This window comes from Mytilus edulis, chromosome 13 (assembly GCF_963676685.1).
Source record: "Mytilus edulis chromosome 13, xbMytEdul2.2, whole genome shotgun sequence".
Classification (NCBI taxonomy): Eukaryota; Metazoa; Mollusca; class Bivalvia; order Mytilida; family Mytilidae; genus Mytilus; species Mytilus edulis.
In genome coordinates, this window is record NC_092356.1 from 44,986,403 (window position 1) to 45,008,529 (window position 22,127).

General features: G+C 31.4%; 1 protein-coding gene across 1 annotated transcript in view; it reads left to right on the forward strand.

Annotated features, from left to right (window-relative positions):
* Window positions 1–4,401: 4,401 nt before the first annotated feature.
* Window positions 4,402–22,127, forward strand: part of LOC139502215 (RING finger protein 207-like) — a 37,244-nt gene continuing 19,518 nt past the window's right edge. Inside the window, exons 1-6 of the mRNA XM_071291645.1 lie at window positions 4,402–4,490; window positions 6,608–6,853; window positions 7,508–7,619; window positions 11,855–11,999; window positions 13,877–13,958; window positions 21,005–21,080. Of these exons, the coding sequence (XP_071147746.1) occupies window positions 6,651–6,853; window positions 7,508–7,619; window positions 11,855–11,999; window positions 13,877–13,958; window positions 21,005–21,080 (618 nt within the window). The 5' untranslated portion in view covers window positions 4,402–4,490; window positions 6,608–6,650. The remainder of the gene's footprint in view (window positions 4,491–6,607; window positions 6,854–7,507; window positions 7,620–11,854; window positions 12,000–13,876; window positions 13,959–21,004; window positions 21,081–22,127) is intronic.

Here is a 22,127-nt window from a genome sequence, read left to right on the forward strand (position 1 = left end):
AATTGCTTGTTGAAGTTTACTTTTTTTAACTCGTGTTGGTCGTATTGTAAATTTCATAGAATAGCCCGACGTGTTTCTTGTTTACAACAAGAAATCTGTGAGGTTATGCTAACTTAACATACAACAAACGAGAATTTTCCATGTCTATTTTTTACTGACAAGTCCCACATCAAATAAATCAGTACATAGCTTTTGATCCATACTATCATTTTATGACAGAAAATCAATAGGGAGAATACAGCATAAAAAATGTCCAACACTTACACTTTAAAGCAACTATAGAATATACATGTCCAACGCCAGGAACCGTTTAAAAAGTGCATTTCACACTTATTTTATGGTTTTTAGTCTAAAAAAAGGCTCCGTTCGGCGAACATTAAAAATTTCGCGTCCCCCCTTTTCCAAATTCCTGGATCCCCCCCCCCCCCCCCCTGCTTTTAATTTGTTCGTCCAGTATATGTTTACCCTAATCTTTTGGTTTATAAATTAGCACCCCATTATTCTCTTCCTTTTTTTTTCTTTTTTTTGTCCTATTTTCGCATTAATTTGGTTTTTTTTTCAGTATTCTCCATGTAATTCCGTATATCCAATCCACACTCGCATTAATAATATGGTTAACTGAAAAAAAATCAACCAGCTTTAATTTGTTACACTGTTAATACAGGGTTACAGGAGCCTGTTACTCAGTGGTTATGTTATAGTTATTGACCAAGCAAGTCGGTATATGCCATTTAATCTGCACAGCACGAGATGACCCAATAACCCGAACGACGTAGGAGTTCGGGTTATTGGGTCATCTCGTGCTGTGCAGATTAAATTACATATACCGATTTGATTGGCCAATAACTGTTTTAACACATGACGCAATCAATTTACGTGAACGTTTTAAAAATGTGGACGTTATTCCGCAATCCACTGATCCTAGGAAAGTTTTTTGTAGGGGAAATACGACTTCGGTAAGTTTAAAATTAATATTTATTTTGATATTTAGACTCATTCTAAAATTGCGATTTAATGGTGTATTTATTTTTTATCGTTTCCGTTAAATTTATTCCCAATTTTTATTTAATTGGTGACGATTAAGACTTTGACAAATTGTGCACTTTCAAATTGGTGTATGAAAAGAAAAATAACTGCAAGGGTTATTGAGTTTAAATTAGATTAATTGCTTTTGAATTTCTTTCCCTCAATGATATGTTTAGAGAAAAATAGAACCGAGGAAGATGTTATATTACCTAAATTTTAAATGTTAAATAAACAGAAAATACATTTCTCTTTTAAAACATTTTAACCCCCTCCCCCCTCAAACCAATTTCCTTTTTATCTACTGTATTACGTCCATCTAAATAAAGTCTGATTGATCTCAAGCTAACCAGCTAATCCCCGTTTTGAAACTAACTTAAATATGATCCTCATTAAATTCGATCCAAAAATAGTCCTTTTATAGGAATAGCTATCCAAAAAGTCGTTATAATTCCATTGAGTCTGAAACTAATCCAAATCAGATTTCTTTTACTCGGATATTCTAAGATACATTTCTTTTTTGGCAGAAATTACCAAAAATTGTTTTAACTATCTTTCTAACTTTAAAACACTGATTTAGATTTACGTTGTACACAAAATATAATAAAATAGTTTATGTCCCAGCTTAGATAAAAAAAAAAAAAAGGAATGAGAAATCTTTCGTTTTCCTATTTTGAAACTACGATGTTTGTACGAAGTTCAACTTTGTCGTAATTTTAAGGCAGATAACGGATTCGGGGGTGGGGGCGAACAGGTCTTTAACCCTTGGATTGGACAAAGTATCGTGTTTTAGTTTAAAATCGTCAATTTTGTCTTTAGTCTCGCTACACTCGGTGATATTTTTTTTTAATTTGATAGAATAACGCCCCTTTTAAAATCCAGGAACCGCCCCTTAAGATAAAAATAGATTTGAACTGTGCAGTATATCTGAGGTAGTTAATGCACACCTTTGCTGTGCATTATCCAGATTATAACACAGTAAGAACAAAGAGATTTAACTCTTGCCATGTGTTAACGTTGGTTGTTGTACATATCATATTTGATTTGTTCATTGTTTTGTACATCAACCATGCAGGCTGCAAGTTTTCTCTTTGAATTGTTTTGCATAATATATAGCGTTATTTGTTGTGCTCATTGTTGAAGTCCGTACGGCGACCTATAGTTGTTAAACTTCTATGTTATCTGGTCCTTGGTGGAGACTTGTCTGATTGACAATCATACTACATTTTCTTATTACAATATTCATAGACCTGTTTACTACAGTCCATTCTGTGTGTGTCTAGTTGTCCTAATGCAGGATCTTGCAGTTATTGGTTCTTGTCTGTTATATTTGTTTTTCGTTAAAAAAATATCTCAAATTAGGCCGTTTGTTTAGTCGTCTGAATTATTTCACATTTTTCATGTCTGGATCTTTTATATATATGGCCTGTTAATCCTATTGTTGAAGTATGAATCATCCATTTATTTTCTTTTTCAATAACCACAAAAACCGACGGCAAAATATAAACAAAGTTTGCGCAGATTGCATGTGATTTGCCCTCTAGATTTAAAGATTTTTGTCTTGCGAGATTGTTTTCTCAACTGACGTCACCCAATCGTTAAGAGGACGTAGAAGTAAAAAAAAAGAAGTTAATTTAATCAACTTCATCATAAGAATCTGGGCGACTATCAACTTCATATGTGTTAATTGCATCCTTTCCAACCAATTCAGTTTCTGCTTGACAAACGGACTTGTTCACGACTGTTTCAGTGCCATTCATTTTAAGATTAAGGTACGCCATCGCTACATTGTAGCATTATAAACTCTGTGTGTTCTAACTGCATTGTATCAATGGTATCTACAAGTTTTTTTTCTGGACCTCTGTTTGGTCGCCTGCAGTCTTGTCCTGGATTACTGTCCCGTCAGCCTCAGCTTCTAGCCGCTCTCCTTCTCATCCTTTGGCTAAAATGGCTAAAATGGCTAAAATTGAAATTCATTTGGATGAGTGTAGAATATTTGTAAGTGATAAATTTGTCCTGGTAAAATATGTCTGGGCGGACAAACATTACTAGTATAAAAAGTCCATGGTAACAGAATTTACTAGTATATTTAGTCCGATGTTAGTAATATATGTCCCCAGACTAATTTTCCTAGGTAATCATGTCCTTTAAAATCATATAATAAATTCAATTACATTTAAACCATGGAAATTTAAATGTTTTGTTTTAGTAATGTTTAAGAGTTGCATAGTTATATTTTTGATAAAATTCATGTCCCCAGACTAATTTTCCTAGGAAATCATGTCCATGTCATTAATAGTCCTAAGTTAAAATGTCCATGTCCTTAATTTTAAAGGTGAATATGAATGTAATATGTTTAAATTTTGCTAAAGACAAAACGAAAAAGTTGTGAATCAATCTGTTAAATAAAATTTGTCTCCAGACTAATTTTCCCAGGAAATCATGTCCATGTTATTAATAGTCCTAAGTTAAAATGTCCATGTCCTTAATTTTAAAGGTGAATATGAATGTAATATGTAATATGTTTTAATTTTGTCAAAGAGTTGTGTATCAATTTTTTGAATAAAATGTATGTCCCCAGACAAATTTTCCTAGGAATTCATGCATGTCCATGTCTTTTATTATAAAAAGGAAATTGTATAAGCAATGGGAACTCAATATTCATGTTTTAATTAGGTTATAAGGGAAATGTCCTTCATTTTAATTGAAAAAAAATAAGGAAATTTTCCAATCTTATCTAACATTTTTGTCATCTATTTTAAATATATTTTATGATATAATAAAACTATAAGAAAAACAAGTCTTGGGACAATTATTCCTAGAAAAACAAGTGCCAGACATAATTTACTATTTAACATTTGTCCTAGGACTTATATTCCTAGTAAAATCATGGACATGGACTTGATTAACTAGGAAAAAAGTGTGGAGGACAAATTTTACTACCGGACCAAATTTACTGTTACATATTGACAAGAAATGACGAAGTAGATGGGATTCATATTATACTATGTTCCAAATGGAATCAATATTCTGGAATATTATTTCCACCGGAATTAATATTGCAGTAGATGTTCATTACGAAATAAATGGTATAGAAAATGTGTTCCAGTGGGAACAGATATAATAACATACCCAAGACAGTTCTTTTCCACGGCACTATATATATAATCCTTAGTGGGAAAAAATGCAGAGCCTGCAGTGTGTTGTTTTTTTCGTGCCATATATTATGCTGTTTTGCTTTTTTCCAAACTTGATATTTTGACTTGGTTTTAGCAAGGATTTGTAACTATGCAAATCCTTGCTATACAAATCCTTGGTTTTAGAAAAACTTTTTCAAACCTCAAAATTACATTACTAGAATTGATGAATACGAAACACGAACGTATCCGTACAGAGATTGTTTTTAAATAATTATGTAACATGAGAACTTCCGGTATGTGAAAGACCTAAACAAAATTATCCAAACGGTTTGTTTTATGTTTCCTACATTAACAATTTATTGTTTTAACAATACAGATGCTAAACTTGTCCTACAGTTCTTGTATTGAGTGTATCCATAATTGTAATGTCGGAAAATGTAAACAAGAATGCAAGATAAACAACATTCTTTCAACATGAGCATTTTTTGTAATTTTTTTTATATCTGACAGAATTAATTTCTCTGTCAGTTTTCCCTAAAAACTAAATGGGTTTCACATCATTTCAAATGATACAATTATAGAGCCGCTATTTATAAACATGATGTTAGGGACATTCAAACTCATAAGTGGGAAATAATTATGATGTCTTTCAAGGCTATAATTTTTTTTTTTTTTTCTTTGACACCTTTCTGCATTGATGTAACGCGTTGCTGTAAGGCATAAAAGCAAAAAATGAAATAGCCTTTCAAGACGTCATAATTATTTTGGCTTTCAGCAGCTGAAAAAGGAACAGTCAAACAAGAGATCACAGTTATTTCATATTAATTTGGGACATGGACCCCCCTTTTTTTGGGGCCCCACTGTAAAAAAAATATATATATATTTACAATTTTATACAAAATATCATGTCTCAACAATCCATACATGTAACTGGTCGATAACAATACCTTTTTTCTATCCAAACTGAGGTAACACAAATGACCGAATAACACTTGTAATGACCAAATAACACTTGAAATTTTAATATTAACACATTTTGGTGACTTTTAAAAATTGATTATTGAATAATAATATCGATGTATTTAACGTTTAATAACTCAAAAATGATTTACAGAAAGCAGATAAGTTCATAAAGATCAGTTTAAATTTAGTGTGTACATCGAACTTGGCGGCCATTGTGATTTCTGTGGTCATCATATTGGATCAACATACTAAATTTTTAAAGTTTTTTATGAACTTATCTGCTTTCTGTAAATCATTTTTAAGTTACAAAATACATCGATAATATACTAATAATTAATAATCAATGTTTAAAAGTCACCAAAATGTGCTAATATTAAAATTTCGGATAATAACAAGTGTTATTCGGTCATTCGAGGTACCAGGGTCCATGCCCCAAATACATTTGTACCTGTGGAAGAGATATCTAAAGATTGATCTCCTGGTCAAATTTGTGAACAACTTTGACCATCCGAGGCAAAAACCACCAATTCTGGTTTAACATGTTTAAGCTCTGATCTGCATGATCTGTGTACCAGAGATCAATGTGTGTTGGAGGGCGAAAACCACCATACTAATGTATACTGAAATTTGCAGCACCCCAATTCAGAATCAAACCCAGGAAATTCAGCACAATTTGGTGAAAAAGAAAAAGACAAAATCGCAAACAACACATATAAAACACAAGATGAATAACACATGTAACATAAACATGATAAACAAGCATTTAAACATGTTAAATATACATTTACATGCATGTATAATTAAGTGAGCAGACATAAAAAATATCCAATTTTTTTATAAGCTAGCACAACTCAAATTCATTTAATTTTTTAATTTGGGCTATGGATATGAAAAAGACTATTTTCATTCAAAATTACAAATTTTTGACTCAAGAGTAACATGTTACTTTCTCTGTGGTAGGACATTGTAGTACTCAATGAACTTGAATCAAAGTACTAATACACAAACAAAGTAAGAGCAACTGAAATAAGTAAATTCAAGCATTCAATAAGTGTAAATTCATGAAAATTGAGAAAAATTAACCATGTTAACAGATTTTCAATTTTTTTGTTGTGTGTACAGAAAACAAAAAACTGTCAATCATGTTATTTTTTTTTCAAAATAGCATCAAGTAATGTACATGTAAGCTTGAATTTACTTCTTGTAGTTACTCTTACATGTTTATGGCTGAGTACTAGAATGCTCTACCAAAGAGTACAGTAGTAACTTGTGGAGATATAATAATATACTCCAGTGTTTAAATTTGGAAATATCAAAATTTAGTCTTTCAAGAAAAATTAACATTCAACATGTTCAACATATTCAAGATGTACAAATTGAAATATATGTGTCAACATTGTACAACTGTTTCTCCATCAAATTAGGCATCAATACTTTTAAATTTATTACTTTATTTATAAAGTTCAAAATATTTAATGCAGGAAGCCATGTACAATGGAAGATATTGAGAATGTTTGATGTTAGATGACTACAACTATGTCTGGTGAGATATTTAACCCACCTGACAGTTTAGATGATTTAGATGTTACACGATGGAACCCACTCATGTGTTACCTGTGTAATGAGAAATACGAAGAACCATGCATTCTGGGATGTTATCATAGCTTTTGTTCTCGTTGTTTGAGTGGGAGAGATGTTGAAGGGAAAATGACATGTCCACTCTGTGGGTATGTAAGACTTATCATGGTTATCACAACTGCGATTTATTTTGCAGGGAGCAGTCATTGCAGTAAACATTAAAAAAAGAAATGATATACATGGCAGTATTTTTTCCCCACTAAATAAACATGAAAAATACCTTAAATACAGGGATTCATTGTAAAATCTTAATTTTTATGGAAGTGCAAAACCAGTTCATGGTATTTTCATATTAGGCAGGCAGGGTAAAGTGGGCATCTGCACCATGTACATTTTGTACTTTGTGTAATCATTTATCATGTTTATTAAAATTTCAACAAAGTTTTGAGGGTACTTATCATCTTATATTGTGTAATTTTTATTAACTTGTCATACATGTACATTGTACAGTTAAATATACTTTTTATTAAACGTCATGTAAATAGTGATGTCCATGAATAATAAATAATTTTAAAGTACATTGTATTCACCACGTTCACCATCATTGAGATTTTTTACTGAATTCAATATCACCAGCTTCAACAATGAGCAAAATCCACACTGCATACATGTAGAACCCTGTAATGAAAAAAATGTAAAACAATTCAAGCATGAAAACTGACAGCCTAATTTATGTAAAAATGATAAATATAATATTAGATAGCAAACAAAGACAACACTGAATTTTTATTTCATATTTATAGACTAAGTACACAAATAAAGGATGGTGAGGATCTGCCTCCTTCTGACAGACTGATGAAGTTTCTGGTAGAATCTACGGGTGAAGAGAAAGAAAAATGTGCTAACTGTGATAATGTAAGTTATAAATGATGGTGTCTCTACTGGTCTATTACTAGTTATTGTCACAACAACACAGATTTGTCTTGAAAATTGTGTAACAAACATGACAAAAACTATGTTTGTGAATATTCATTAACTTATGAAGTGTTTACAAAAGTTATCATGGTTATGTTTAGCGCCATTAACTTTCAAACCTCTTATTTGTAACAAAAACAGATTAGACTGATGAAAGAGTAGTTTGTTAGAATTAAACAATAATTATTTAAATGTTTAAACAATTTCATGAATTTAACCAGAATATTGCAAGCTAAGGATATGGATGTGATTTAATTTAAGTGTATTTTTCTTCCTTGTTGGCTGGTAGGTATGTTTTGGACATTTACCTGTAACATAAATTCAAAAATAAAATAAAATTGGCAATACTAACATTTTCAAGATTGATTTTTGACTAGGATTTCAATATAGAGCAGGTGTTGCAAGTCATGCAAAGGGTGTATACCTGTAAATGTACATCATGGTGTACAAAAAATTCATGAGTTGTAAAGTTAATACAGATTCTCTCAGAAAATCGGATAATTAGTTTTACATTGAAAATGTGTGTCAAGGTTATTCACCGACATCATCATGAACATGTAAATGATATAGTGGATAAAATCTGACATTAAAAGGAAATTTTAATTGTTTTGATATTTTATTTTCTAAATCTTTCAAAATCTTAAGGGTAGGCTACATTGTATTATTTAGACTAAAAAGTAGGGTCAGTAGAGTAACTGGTACTACTAATATATTTTTATTTTGCCTTAACAAAAGCTCAGTTTGTGAATATCCTAGTAACAGTAAGAAGTGTTGCTTACCAAAGTAATGTTTAGCACCATAAATTTTAACAACCACTTCAAGCAACAAAAACAAGTTATACTTATGATGTAAGAGTAAGTTGCTAAAATTATTGAACAAGAATATTTTATAAGTTTGACAATTTAATCAGACTATGGCAAGCTAAGGTTATGGATGTGATTTTATTTTAGTATATACTTTTTTCCTGGCTGGCTTGTAGAAAGGTAGGTGTTAAATATAACCTGAGACATAACAAACAAAAATAAAATTAAATTGACAATTCTAACACTTTCAAGATTGATTTTTTACTAGGATTTCAATATAGAGCAGGTGTTGCCAGTCATGCAAAGGGTGTATACCTGTAAATGTACAAAATGGTGTAAATAAAATGCATATGTTGTATAATTAATATAGATTTCTATGAAAACATAAGTAATAATTTGACCTGGAAAATGTATGTTAAGGTCATTCACCTACATTATGTACAGGTAAATGATGTAATAGTGGATAAATCTGACATTCTTGGAATTTGTAATTGTGTTGACATTTTATTTTCTGATATTTTCTATTGTATTCAGTCATTGTCAGTAGTGCAACACAGAATAATTTTAAGTTTTTAAAGTTTTATTCTTTTTTTTTAAATTTTATAACAAATATATAACAATTGTTGCCGATTATCTTTTTTCAACATTATTTTTAAATATTGGTCATTTTACTCAATTAAAGGTTAATACGGTACCAGACCTCGTAATTTTTTGACTTGCAGCAGTAAATATAGGACATTTATAATTTGACACTTGTGATGCTATCATTAAACACAATTATATGTTTGAAGTCAAAATTTGATCATACCAAAAGGGAGATAATCCATTGCCCACAAACAAAAATGACTTGTTTATGTCAGAACCCTTTTTATACATGTTGTAAGTTGTGTCATTTGTAACTATTTATTTGAACAAACATATTAACTGATTTTTCTATATATACATGTACCATGATATACTGCAATCAATTCCACAAAACATCTTAATGACAAAACACATTTGTAAGTCATGAACATTTCAGTATAAAAGATCATTTTTTTTATCATTGATGAAGGTTTGTATGCCCCACCTACAATAGTAGAGGGGCATTATGTTTTCTGGTCTGTGCCTCCGTTCGTCCGTGCGTCCGACCGTCCGTTCAGGTTAAAGTTTTTGGTCGAGGTAGTTTTTGATGAAGCTGAAGTCCAATCAACTTGAAACTTCGTACACTTGTTGCTTATGATATGATCTTTCTAATTTTAATGCCAAATTAGACTTTTGACCCCAATTTCACGGTCCACTGAACATAGAAAATGAAAGGGGGAGTTTCAGGTTAAAGTTTTTGGTCAAGGTAGTTTTTGATGAAGCCATAGATGCCAACCATTACGATTTTTCCGTAGTTTTTCCGATTTTGCGATAAAAACTACGCTATTACGGTCAAAGTCGAATAGTTACGGATTCCCAATCATCGACGTTCAATTTTGTAAAACGCGGATTTTTATCATTACTTTTCCGTCCTAGTCCAGTATTTAGGAAACGCCAATGTAATGCTTCCGGTTTCTCGGGAGTTATCAACCTATTGTTGGGTAACTAACTGACTTCCGAAGAGGCAAACTTGCATTTTATTAAGTAGCTTTCCCCCTTTCTCTACTTCTCCTTGACAAAACAAAAATGTTTGAGTCGAGAACATCTGAACAATTAATGAATGGAATACATACTACAGACAACATGTTAAATGACAAATTTTAGTGTACATCACTTTGCAACCACTCGTCAGTAATTTTTATTGGTAAATGCACGTTTATGAATGATTACTGAAAACTTTTCAAAAATACGGAAAATTTGATAGTTTGTTACTGATTGTGCAAAAGGGGGTTGGCATCTATGTGAAGCTGAAGTCCAATCAACTTGAAACTTAGTACATTTGTTGCTTATGATATGATCTTTTTATTTTAAAGTCAAATTAGACTTTTGACCCCAATTTCACGGTCCACTAAACATAGAAAATGAAAGGGGGAGTTTCAGGTTAAAGTTTTTGGTCAAGGTAGTTTTTGATGAAGCTGAAGTCCAATCAACTTGAAACTTAGTACACTTGTTGCTTATGATATGATCTTTTTAATTTTAAAGTCAAATTAGACTTTTGACCCAAATTTCACGGTCCAATGAACATAGAAAATGAAAGTGGGAGTTTCAGGTTAAAGTTTTTGGTCAAGGTAGTTTTTGATGAAGCTGAAGTCCAATCAACTTGAAACTCAGTACACTTGTTGCTTATGATATGATCTTTCTAATTTTAAAGTCAAATTAGACTTTTGACCCCAATTTCACGGTTCACTATACATAGAAAATGAAAATGGGAGTTTCAGGTTAAAGTTTTTGGTCAAGGTAGTTTTTGATGAAATTGAAGTCCAATCAACTTGAAACTTATTACATATGTTCCCTATAATATAATCTTTCTAATTTTAATGCCAAATTAGAATATTACCCAATTTTTACGGTCCATGGAACATGGAAAAGGATAGTGCAAGTGGGGCATCTGTGTATTTTGGATACATTCTTGTTTTAACATCCTTGACTAACATTGAGGGTCTTGCACTGTTGACTTGTCATCATTCAGATTATTTTGTGAATAGAGAAAAGATCCTTTCACCACACTATGGTTACAAAGATATAACAATGCCCTGTTAAAGAATAGCTCTTTATTCTAAAGACGTGTTACAGATCTTTAGGATTGGTTCTAACAACAAATTACTAAAAATATTTAAAGGCATAAATTTCATTGGCTGGTTAATATTTTATATTTTTTGCACAGCAGAAAATTTACATTTTCATTCAAGTCTATGTAAGCTAAGGGAGGTAACTGGATCTTAATTTTGAAATATTGCTTATTTCCATATATTAGAATTTTCTGATGTTGATAAACATGATAAATTAGGAAATTATTGAAAAACTACGATTTTTTTGTTGGTTAGCTCCTTATTCCTCTACACATTAATATTATACAAGTACTGTCTTTCGATGTAGGTAAATATGTAGTTTTATTGACTTTTGAAAAACTGATATTCACCGATGCCAACCGCCGAAGTGAATATCAGTTTTTCAAAAGTCAATTAAACCACATATTTACCGAAACAAATGACAGTAACTGTTATATTCCATATTCCGAGAGAAATGTATGTAATTGCAATTATTTACCAAAACCAATTGTGCATCAAACGTTTCTTACCAAAATTATGCACGTAAAAGCATGCAACGTTTCGCGCGGTGAATATGCTTATTTATTCAAAATCCCATCTATATAGAACAACCTACTTGAATTTTATAAATATGGATTATTCTTTATATTTCACATGTTTAAGTTTAACAATATTTATAAAGTGTTATTTTTATTTTCAGGAATTTGAACAGATGTTCTTCTGTAACACATGTGACCAGCCATTGTGTGAAGCATGTAGAGAGGATACACATAAAGCTAAGATGTTTGCTAAACATGATATTGTAGTCTTATCCAAACGGACAAAGGAAATCCACAGGGAATGTGGTAAATTTCTTAAAATTAGATAAAATGTTCAAGTATCAAACATTGTTTAAAGAAACTGAAAAGATGTCACCTCTTCACCTTATATTATAAAATGTTTTTATACCCCCACTTTGAAAAAGGGGGTGTATACTGTTTTATCTCTGTCTGTCAGTCCATCCATCCCATGAATGTTTACATCGCATTTTTTCTCAGGAACTAAAATGCCAGGTTTCTGAAAGGAGTATGGTCGATAAGGTCCTAAAATGGCCCACTTTTTTAGCGTAAATTTCAAATTCGGATTTATTGACCAAAATCACGATAAATTATAGCTTATACATTGACTAGACAGGATATAAGCCATTTTGTTTAAAATTTTACGTTTCTGTGTTTTATTATGACGTTACAAGTTGTACTCATATTGATTTTTCACGAAAAAATCAATGAAAATGGGTAGATTTCCAAAGATTATTTGACAGGAAACATAGAGCGCATACGTCGACAACAAAGATCTTTTAAAATAATGTTTGTGAAGACATTTAACATGTCTTATTTGAATATTAAGCTTGTCGACGCCTGCGCTCTATGTTTCCTGGTCCTTTATTTGGTTGAAATCCCGCTGATTTTGTCAAATTTCACCAAAATCCCTTATCTTGACCGTTTTGGAATGTAAAAATCGTTGTGTTAGAATTAAACTTTGACAAAAACAGCTCTGTTTAACTTTTTCACATGTCTTTAAGGCAACTTAAAACAATTATTGTCTTGTAACCATGAACTTTATAATTGGGGCCAAATATGGCACTTACCGAACTTACTCCTTTGGTGTCAGGATTAATATAAGTCAGCTATACCGTGTGATGCGTTTTCAGATTCATCACTCAACAACTGCCGGTTTACCGAACACTTGTATTATTTTACACATGATAACCAAGTTGAAAATGTTCGTCGCATTTTTCTCAGGAACTAAAAGGCCAGGATTTCTGAAATTTGGTTTCAGGGTTTATATATAATCAGCTTTACCGTGTGATGCGTTTTCAGATTCATTACTCGACAACAATGTTTACCGAACACTTGTATCATTTTACACATGATGGCCAAGTTGAAAATTCTCGTTGCATTTCTCAGGAACTACAATACAAGGATTTCTAAAATTTTATTTCAGAGTTTATATATGTCAACTTTACGGCATGATACGTTTTTAGATTCATTACTCAACAACAACCTGTTTACCAAACACTTACATATTTTTACACTATTAACATTACCCACTTGCGACGGGGGTATCATCACTTATTTGTACATTTAAGGGCAAGTAATTTATATATATTGTTTGATTTTATGATGTTGGACAGTTGTTACAGTATCTTGGCAAATAATGCCACATTGATTAAACTCATACTTTTCATGCTTATTGTGTTCTTATTCATGATGAGATGTGCTCTTCATGTCAATATAACAGCCACCTATCAACTTAAAACCAATAAAACTCTTCTAGAGGTGAATATATGAACTTTGAATTTAAGGCAAAAGATTATACATTTGTCATGTTTGTATCATAAAACACTAAAGATGTAACAACAGACAGCCCCTGTACCTGACCTTGTTATACAGAAAGTCCTCTATGAAATGTCTTGGCCTGTTGAAATTTTGTCTTTTAGCTGCTCCTTTGAGTTGTGTGTCATTGAAACAAAGATGTATACAAGGAATGAATAAAAAATAAAGATATTATTTTAGCTTTGTTACTGTGAAATTATAAGATGACAACCTTTCAGCAGTAAAAGGGAATTGCTTCAACAAGTGATTTTCAAAAACTTTATTGTTCCAATATTAATATAAACATGATCAAGTTTTTTTTTTATTTCCAGTAGACAATTAGTAATGAATGATATTGTATTTTTCAGCAATCCATCAAGAACCCTACATTTTATTCTCCACAGAAAGGAAGACAATGTTATGTATTAATTGTTTTAGAGATATGAAAGTGTAAGTATTTGGTCTGAAGGTGACTTGAATTACAAGCATTTTCATTGAAAAAATGTTTCCATATTAGCAGATGCAGCATCAAACATATAATGTGACTATATTAAATTAAATGTTGTGAAGTAAATGGAAGATAAATCTTAAAACAGGACAGAGCATAATAATTGTCTGCCAACTGATTAAAAACTATTTTTTTTATTTTTATACGACCGCAAAAATTTTAATTTTTTGGTCGTTTATTGCTATCACGTTGGCGTCGTCGTCGTCGTCGTCGTCCGAATACTTTTAGTTTTCGCACTCTAACTTTAGTAAAAGTGAATAGAAATCAATGAAATTTTAACACAAGGTTTATGACCACAAAAGGAAGGTTGGGATTGATTTTGGGAGTTTTGGTCCCAACATTTTAGGAATAAGGGGCCAAAAAGGGCCCAAATAAGCATTTTCTTGGTTTTCGCACTATAACTTTAGTTTAAGTGAATAGAAATCTATGAAATTTTGACACAAGGTTTATGACCACAAAAGGAAGGTTGGGATTGATTTTGGGAGTTTTGGTTCCAACAGTTTAGGAATTAAGGGCCAAAAAAGAGCCCAAATGAGCATTATTCTTGGTTTTCGCACAATAACTTTAGTATAAGTAAATAGAAATCAATGGAATTTTAACACAAGGTTTATGACCACAAAAGGAAGGTTGGGATTGATTTTTGGAGTTGAGGTCACAACAGTTTATGAATAAGGGGCCAAAAAGGGGCCCAAATAAGCATTATTTTTGTTTTTTGCACCATAACTTTAGTATAAGTAAATAGAAATCTATGAAATTTAAACACAAGGTTTATGACCATAAAAGGAAGGTTGGGTTTGATTTTGGGAGTTTTGATCCTAACAGTTTAGGAATAAGGGGCCCAAAGGGTCCAAAATTGAACTTTGTGTGATTTCATCAAAAATTGAATAATTGGGGTTCTTTGATATGCCGAATCTAACTATGTATGTAGATTCTTAATTTTTGGTCCCGTTTTCAAATTGGTCTACATTAAGGTCCAAAGGGTCCAAAATTAAACTTAGTTTGATTTTAACAAAAATTTAATCCTTAGGGTTCTTTGATATGCTGAATTTAAAAATGTAATTAGATTTTTAATTATTGGCCTAGTTTTCAAGTTGGTCCAAATGGGGTTCCAAAATTAAACTTTGTTTGATTTCATCAAAAATTGAATAAATGGGTTCTTTGATATGCCAAATCTAACTGTGTATGTAGATTCTTAATTTCTGGTCCAGTTTTCAAATTGGTCTACATTAAGGTCCAAAGGGTCCAAAATTAAACTAAGTTTGATTTTAACAAAAATTAAATTCTTGGGCTTATTTGATATATGCTTTATCTAAATATGTACTTTGATTTTTTGATTATGGGCCCAGTTTTCAAGTTGGTCCAAATCAGGATTCCATATCAAGTATTGTGCAATAGCAAGAAATTTTCAATTGCACAGTATTGCACAATAGCAAGAAATATCTAATTGCATAATATTGTGCAATAGCAATTAATTTTCAATTGGAGTTATCTTTCTTTGTATAGAATAGTAGTTGATAATATATGTTGGAAATTTGCCAGACATGATTATGATGTCATTTTCTATTTTTATTTGCCAATAACTTTATGTAAATAACTTCATTGGAAATTTGCCATTATAAAATGTTGCTGATGAAGCTTTTTTTCCTTATCTTATCTAAAATGTTTTTAGATAATGTATGTTGGACATTTGCCAGACATGACTATGATGTCATTTTCTATTTTTATTTGCCAATAACTTTATGTAAATAACTTCATTGGAAAGGACAAGGTACGATAAGCATCAGAGAATGGCCCCCTAATTTCGTTCAAATTAAAAGTGACCTGCCATTAATTATAATACATTATTTTTAAAGTTTAAAACCTATATTTTTGTAAACATCAATAGATTTTTCAACTTCCGCTGATATTATTCATGCTCTGTTGCTGTAAAGACCTCAAGATTCGCGAAAAGGCCAGAAAAATGGCAGTTTCTAAACCTTTTTCTGCATTTTAAACTATGAGCGTACCTACGACCCACGATCATATTTATACCAGACATTCCTTGAACATAAATGTTGATGTAGTTCAAATATTTTAGTGGGTCGTAAGTACGCTCATAGTTAAAAATTCAAAAAAGTGACAAAAATCGTCGGTAGTTTTCATTGAATCATCGAAATTTTTAACCGAATTGCGGACCGGAGATGATTTCCGGTATTGACTGGATCCGACGGCAATGTATTCATGGTACGCTATAATAATGGCTAGTTTCTTCAGGACAAAAAATAAACATATTTGAGAACGGAAAACAGGTTATTCCTGTATAATTCATTATTCTTGAATTTAAAGTGACATTTTAGCAGACCGTCGAAATTTGACCCAAATTAGACGGAACTTTGACAAACTTCAAAGAAATTCTGGGAACGTAATTGTGAATGAATATAATAACTGGTTCATACTCAAACAGTGCATATACTTATTTTATTTCATAATTGACGAAATCGTCGCCCTGGAATGTTTTAATCTCCGATGACACTTTTGTGAAAAGTGCTTTCTTTCACGTCCGCATTTCTACCAAGTATGGCATGCCAAGTTAACATTTTAGACAATCATTTAATATAAATACAGATGGCGATGGCGAAATAAACTACAGAACTGTGAATAATAACATACATTGTAATTCATATGACATAAGAAGACACCATGTGACAATTTTAATTAGTTAATTGTGTAAGTATAACAATAATCAAGATTAAACAAAACTATCCAACACTTTTATGATCTAAATTATGCCTCTTGAGTTATGTTTTGGTCATGGTGTTGAATTTATTGGACTTATTATTTGTAATTGTCACCCGCCTTCCCGTTGTTCTATCTTGACAACAACGCGTGCTACTTCTTAGTTCTTGTTTGCAAATCATTCTCTACATATCTTTTCATTAAAATTTGCATGCATAAAGTATTTGTCACTGGGCGGTCAGGAAACAAAATTCAATCAATCATATGTCTTCTTAAATAACAGCACTACATGTAGAATGAATTTAAACATATTCAAAAGAATAAAAATAAGTATTGAATATGAAAGGAATAAAACGCATCATAATTAAAAACATCTTGATTGTAAGACGTGTGTTTCGCATACAGAAGACTCATCAGTGACGGTCGAATAAAAAAATGTCAAAAGACCATAAAAGGCTCAATATTCCGTTGTTTTTTTTGCGATATACAGCTAATAAAGGTTATTTATTCCTGAATATATTATCCGTAGTTTTTGCAAACAATACAAAGTTTTGTAAACAGTTAATTCATATAATTGACTATTTTAATAATAATTCATGTTTACACAAAGTGCTAACTTTTGGACATCGTGTTGCTGCATGGGTTGTTTGTTTCATTAATTTTTATTGTGCTATAGCTAAAAAGTTTACAGTCCACAGGAAGACATATTATCCTAACTTGACACTCCGATCCAACTAGTCTTTGTTCTTACCCCTTAATGCCAATTGATTAACGGAAATCAGCAAATACCAATTTTTGAGTCTTAGGTTTGACCAGGCCGGTGTCAGAACCCACGATATCAGGCGTTTTAATTCATTTATTATATTTATTTAATTGTACAATGAATTAATAAAAGGGTGCATACTGTAAGATTCCATCTTATATGAATCCACGCTTAAACATACACATCCACCCAAAAGAAATAACTATTGCAACATATATAGAAATAAGAAGATGTGGTATGAGTGCCAATGATACTACTCTCCTTCCAGGACACAACATATAAAAAGTAAATAATTATAGGTCAAAGTAAGACCTTTAACACAGAGCTTTGGCTTACACCGACCAGTAAGCTATCAATGACACACAAGTGACTAATGCAGCAATTCAAACAGGAAAACCAACGGATTAATCTTTATATATAAAAAAAAACTAGAAACGAGGAACACTTATGAACCACAACAACCACCGAACAGGTTCCTTACTTGTTGCAAACAAACACAGCATGTGAAAACGTTTAAACAGGCGACAACCTTCACCCTAACCCGAACGTATATACTTTAATTAGTAACTTGCATGTCCAATTATAACTGTAGTTCATTTTGATAAACAAATTACAAAAACACAAAAACAAAACGAAACAATACAAAATGCAACTTAATCACATACATGCATTTTACATGATATTTCACAAATCATTTGACAAATCATTTGACACTGACAGGAAAATGAAAACATTTTTCGTCATTGCCAGTATCCACATCATAATTACAGATAACAAAAATGTTCCATAGATATAGGAAGATGTGGTGTGAGTGCCAATGATACAACTCTTCATCCAAATATCAATTTATAAAAGTAAACCATAATAGGTCAATGTACGGCCTTTAACACAGGGCCTTGGCTCACACCGAACAACAAGCTATAAAGGGCCCCAAAATTACTACATAACTGTAAAACCATTCAAACCATAGTCCATTTCATCGTGAAAGAAACATCAGTTTATTCTGTTCTCAGTTTTCACTTGTCATTGTCAATTTTCCCTGGCTTCCAAGATGAAAGGAATGAATACATTATGTTAAACATAACAATTCTTCTTCTTTTTTGGAATTTTTATTCTCATACACACTTGTCCGGGTCTACACTTATTTAGTTTTTATACATTGACTTATGATATTTGGCATACAGTGTATATGACTCAGATACCATAACAGTCTAATATCATTATGACATTTACCGTTGATCTCAAGGTACAATTAATTGACCTTTAACTTTCATGGTTAAATAATTGTTCAACCCTTAAACCATATATATATATATTCTTACAGGCTATGCCATTTTTTTTACTGCACAATAGGATTGATTTCTTAGGTCAATTAATGCCTCGTTCATAACTTCAAAAATGATTTAACCCCCCCCCCCCCCCTTTTGCCTTGATAAGTCGTTTCTAATTCACTATAGGTTTTGTACCCATGCAGAGGACACATTCCCATTCCAACCCCTACATCATATTAGTTCGTAATTGCCTGGATTAGACATTTTATTCCACACAATGTGACGTTTGTATGTGGTACAAATCACGTCTCTTTGATTCCATTAACTGTTAAGTATCTTTGAAAGCTGTTCAAACTCATCTCAAATTATTAAATCCTATATATTTTTGTTTTCATGAAAAAACTTTCACATTGAAGGTCAAACAAAGGTGTTGTAGTGGTCTACAATTTAAAAAAAAAATGTTTGCTGTTGCTAAGCAAGATGTGGGATTCTATACTCGATATAGAATTCGTCCAAAAAATAATGATAATCTAGATGTTTATATTATAGTGTAACACCGTATAAGAAGTATATTCCTAAAAAATGATTAAGTTCATACTTCAAAAAATATAAATAACCTATTATTGCATGGTTGATATGCACTTGTTATGTATCTTAGTTGTTGATCAGCGTGTAGTGACCTACAATTGAACTAAGTGTTCATTTCTAACTAAACATGTTCACAAACAGACAATCTGCATTGCATTAAATTTAATTTGTTCAATATAATGACTAATTGATTTGTAGTTGGCTTTGATTCAAACATGTTTTGTTGTTACTAAGCAACACTTGTGTTGCTATGCTCAATACGAAATTTGTAAAGAATAAAAAAAGATGTATATGAAAAAATATTGGAATGAAACTCCAAATGGAAAGAAAAATCTTCAAACAACTGCTTAATTCATACTTAAGAGTGGCAAGCACCAATTTTTTAACCGTTGCTAGGCAACATTTCTGTTGCCAAGGTTGTTTTAAACATATAATAAACACATTCAAAGGGTATTTTCATTTGTGACTTCAAGTTCTTCTTGGACAAACAATATTATTTGCAAATATTTATATTTTTACTGATAAAGCAATTATTATGTGATAATTTTCATTCTTAATAAAAACCGTTGCTAGGCAACCTTCCTTTCACCGGAACCCAATAAAATCATTATTTTTTCAAGTGTCTACACTAAGACCATCATTGATATCAATATAAACTTATTTGGAGAGGGGGCCAAAAATAGCCCTTATCATACCTTGTCCTTTGCCAATATAAAATGTTGCTGATGAAGTTTTTTTTATTGTTTTATACAATAAACAATGTATATTCACTTTTACTACCATTATAACCAATCTTTACCATTCAGTGATTTATTTTACATTTTGATATTTTATGATGTATTTAAAAGAGTAGTTATTGTTGCAAACTCCATTAGAAATTTGAATTGATATCAGTTTTGGAAAAAGGGAAACGGGGATGTGAAAAAAAAGGGGGGGGGGGTTTAAATTTTTCTCATTTCAGATTTCATAAATAAAAAGAAAATTTCTTCAAACATTTTTTTGAGAGGATTAATATTCAACAGCATAGTGAATTGCTCAAAGGCAAAAAAAAACTTTTAAGTTCATTAGACCACATTCATTCTGTGTCAGAAACCTATGCTGTGTCAACTATTTAATTTTAGATTTAAAAGTTTGAAGAAGAAATCTTTAATTGATTTGTAAAATCTTGACATTTGTTTTGTGTAAAAAAAAACAACCATGTAATGTCAAAAATTTGATCACAATCCAAATTCAGAGCTGTATCACGCTTGAATGTTTTGTCCATACTTGCCCCAACTGTTCAGGGTTCGACCTCTGCGGCCGTATAAAGCTGCGCCCTGCGGAGCACCTGGTTTATGAAAGGTGTGGTATTATAATATATCATAGTCAATATGTCACTCCCGACGTCTATCTAACTGCAGAACTCCATTATTCAAAGGATTGATTTCCTAAACACTTTACAGTATTAATGGATTGATGATAGAAACTGTTATAATGTATGGCTCCACAATCATGGGACTTTAATTGTCAGATATAAATTAGTTTTTCACATTTTTTCCTGGGATTGATTTACTGAAAACTTAACATAATGGTTCAACAAAGCACACTGTTCCATTTAAAAACAATTCTGATATAAACAGTAAATAACAAAGATTTCTTTTTTCAATTTCAGAGAGAGTAGATCATATTGTGTTGACTTAGAAACAGCTTATACCCAGGGCTGTAAGAAGTTAGATCAAAGTATGATGGTAGGTCACACTTAAAAATGGTTTTCAGTTCTTACATTCCATGATTTAAAAAAACCTCAGAAGTTAGTTTTGATTGAAAAATACATAATACTTTGGAAAGAGTTGATTCTCAATGATACAGCAACCCAACTACAAAAAAGGTCACTGAAAGATCAGTATTTAGCCTAATTAGATTAATTTGTAGCCCATACTTTATGAACCCATTTATTGTTAAATACCCTATCATTTATGACTGGTCCTTAATATGTGTCACTCACGTTCGTTACTAAAAAAAGGTGATACTGAAAGTGATAAGTCAATCAAATTTATGTTAGGAATTATTGTTAGGTGACCTGTTTAATTATTACCTTGAACCTATTTTCATCAAAGGAGTAGGTTCAGTAAGACCCCTTTTTAGCCCCAAAATATAGCAGTTTTACAAAATTGTTAAAATGTAAACCGTTAGTTATTTATTGGACAGTAGAATGCTTCTGCTACATAAATATGGGCTGTTTTTGACAATACAATGCACATATATCCGGTACTTGCACCATTAAGTCGTGCTAAATTACTGAAATCCTCATAATTCTAGCATTTCAGTTAAATTTTAGACGGTTTTCGTGTAAAACGAAAGTGGTCGCATTCTTGTTCATCCTTAATATTGAAATGTAAGTTGTATTTTATGATAATACATAACATATTTAAAGGTAGAGGATGAACACGGATCCGGCCACTTTCATTTTTACCAAAAACCATCTGAAAAGTGACATTTTTCGGCATATTAGGTAGATTTTTTATATTTGAGCTTGAATCAGATCGTTTTTAATGACTAAATCTGTTAAAATCTTTCACATAAACTAATTAATTCAAATAAAATAGACACTTAAGTGTTTAAAAAGTTGTCAAAATCTTTCGTCAGTTGAACCTGAAATTTGAGGCCAAAATCGGTCCTTACTCCTTTGTTGAATTAATGGGATATTTGTAAGTACATGTGTAAAACCTTAATCCTAAGGACGTTCAACATATAATTAAATCATGATCAGTAAAACAGATGAGATATCTCAGCCT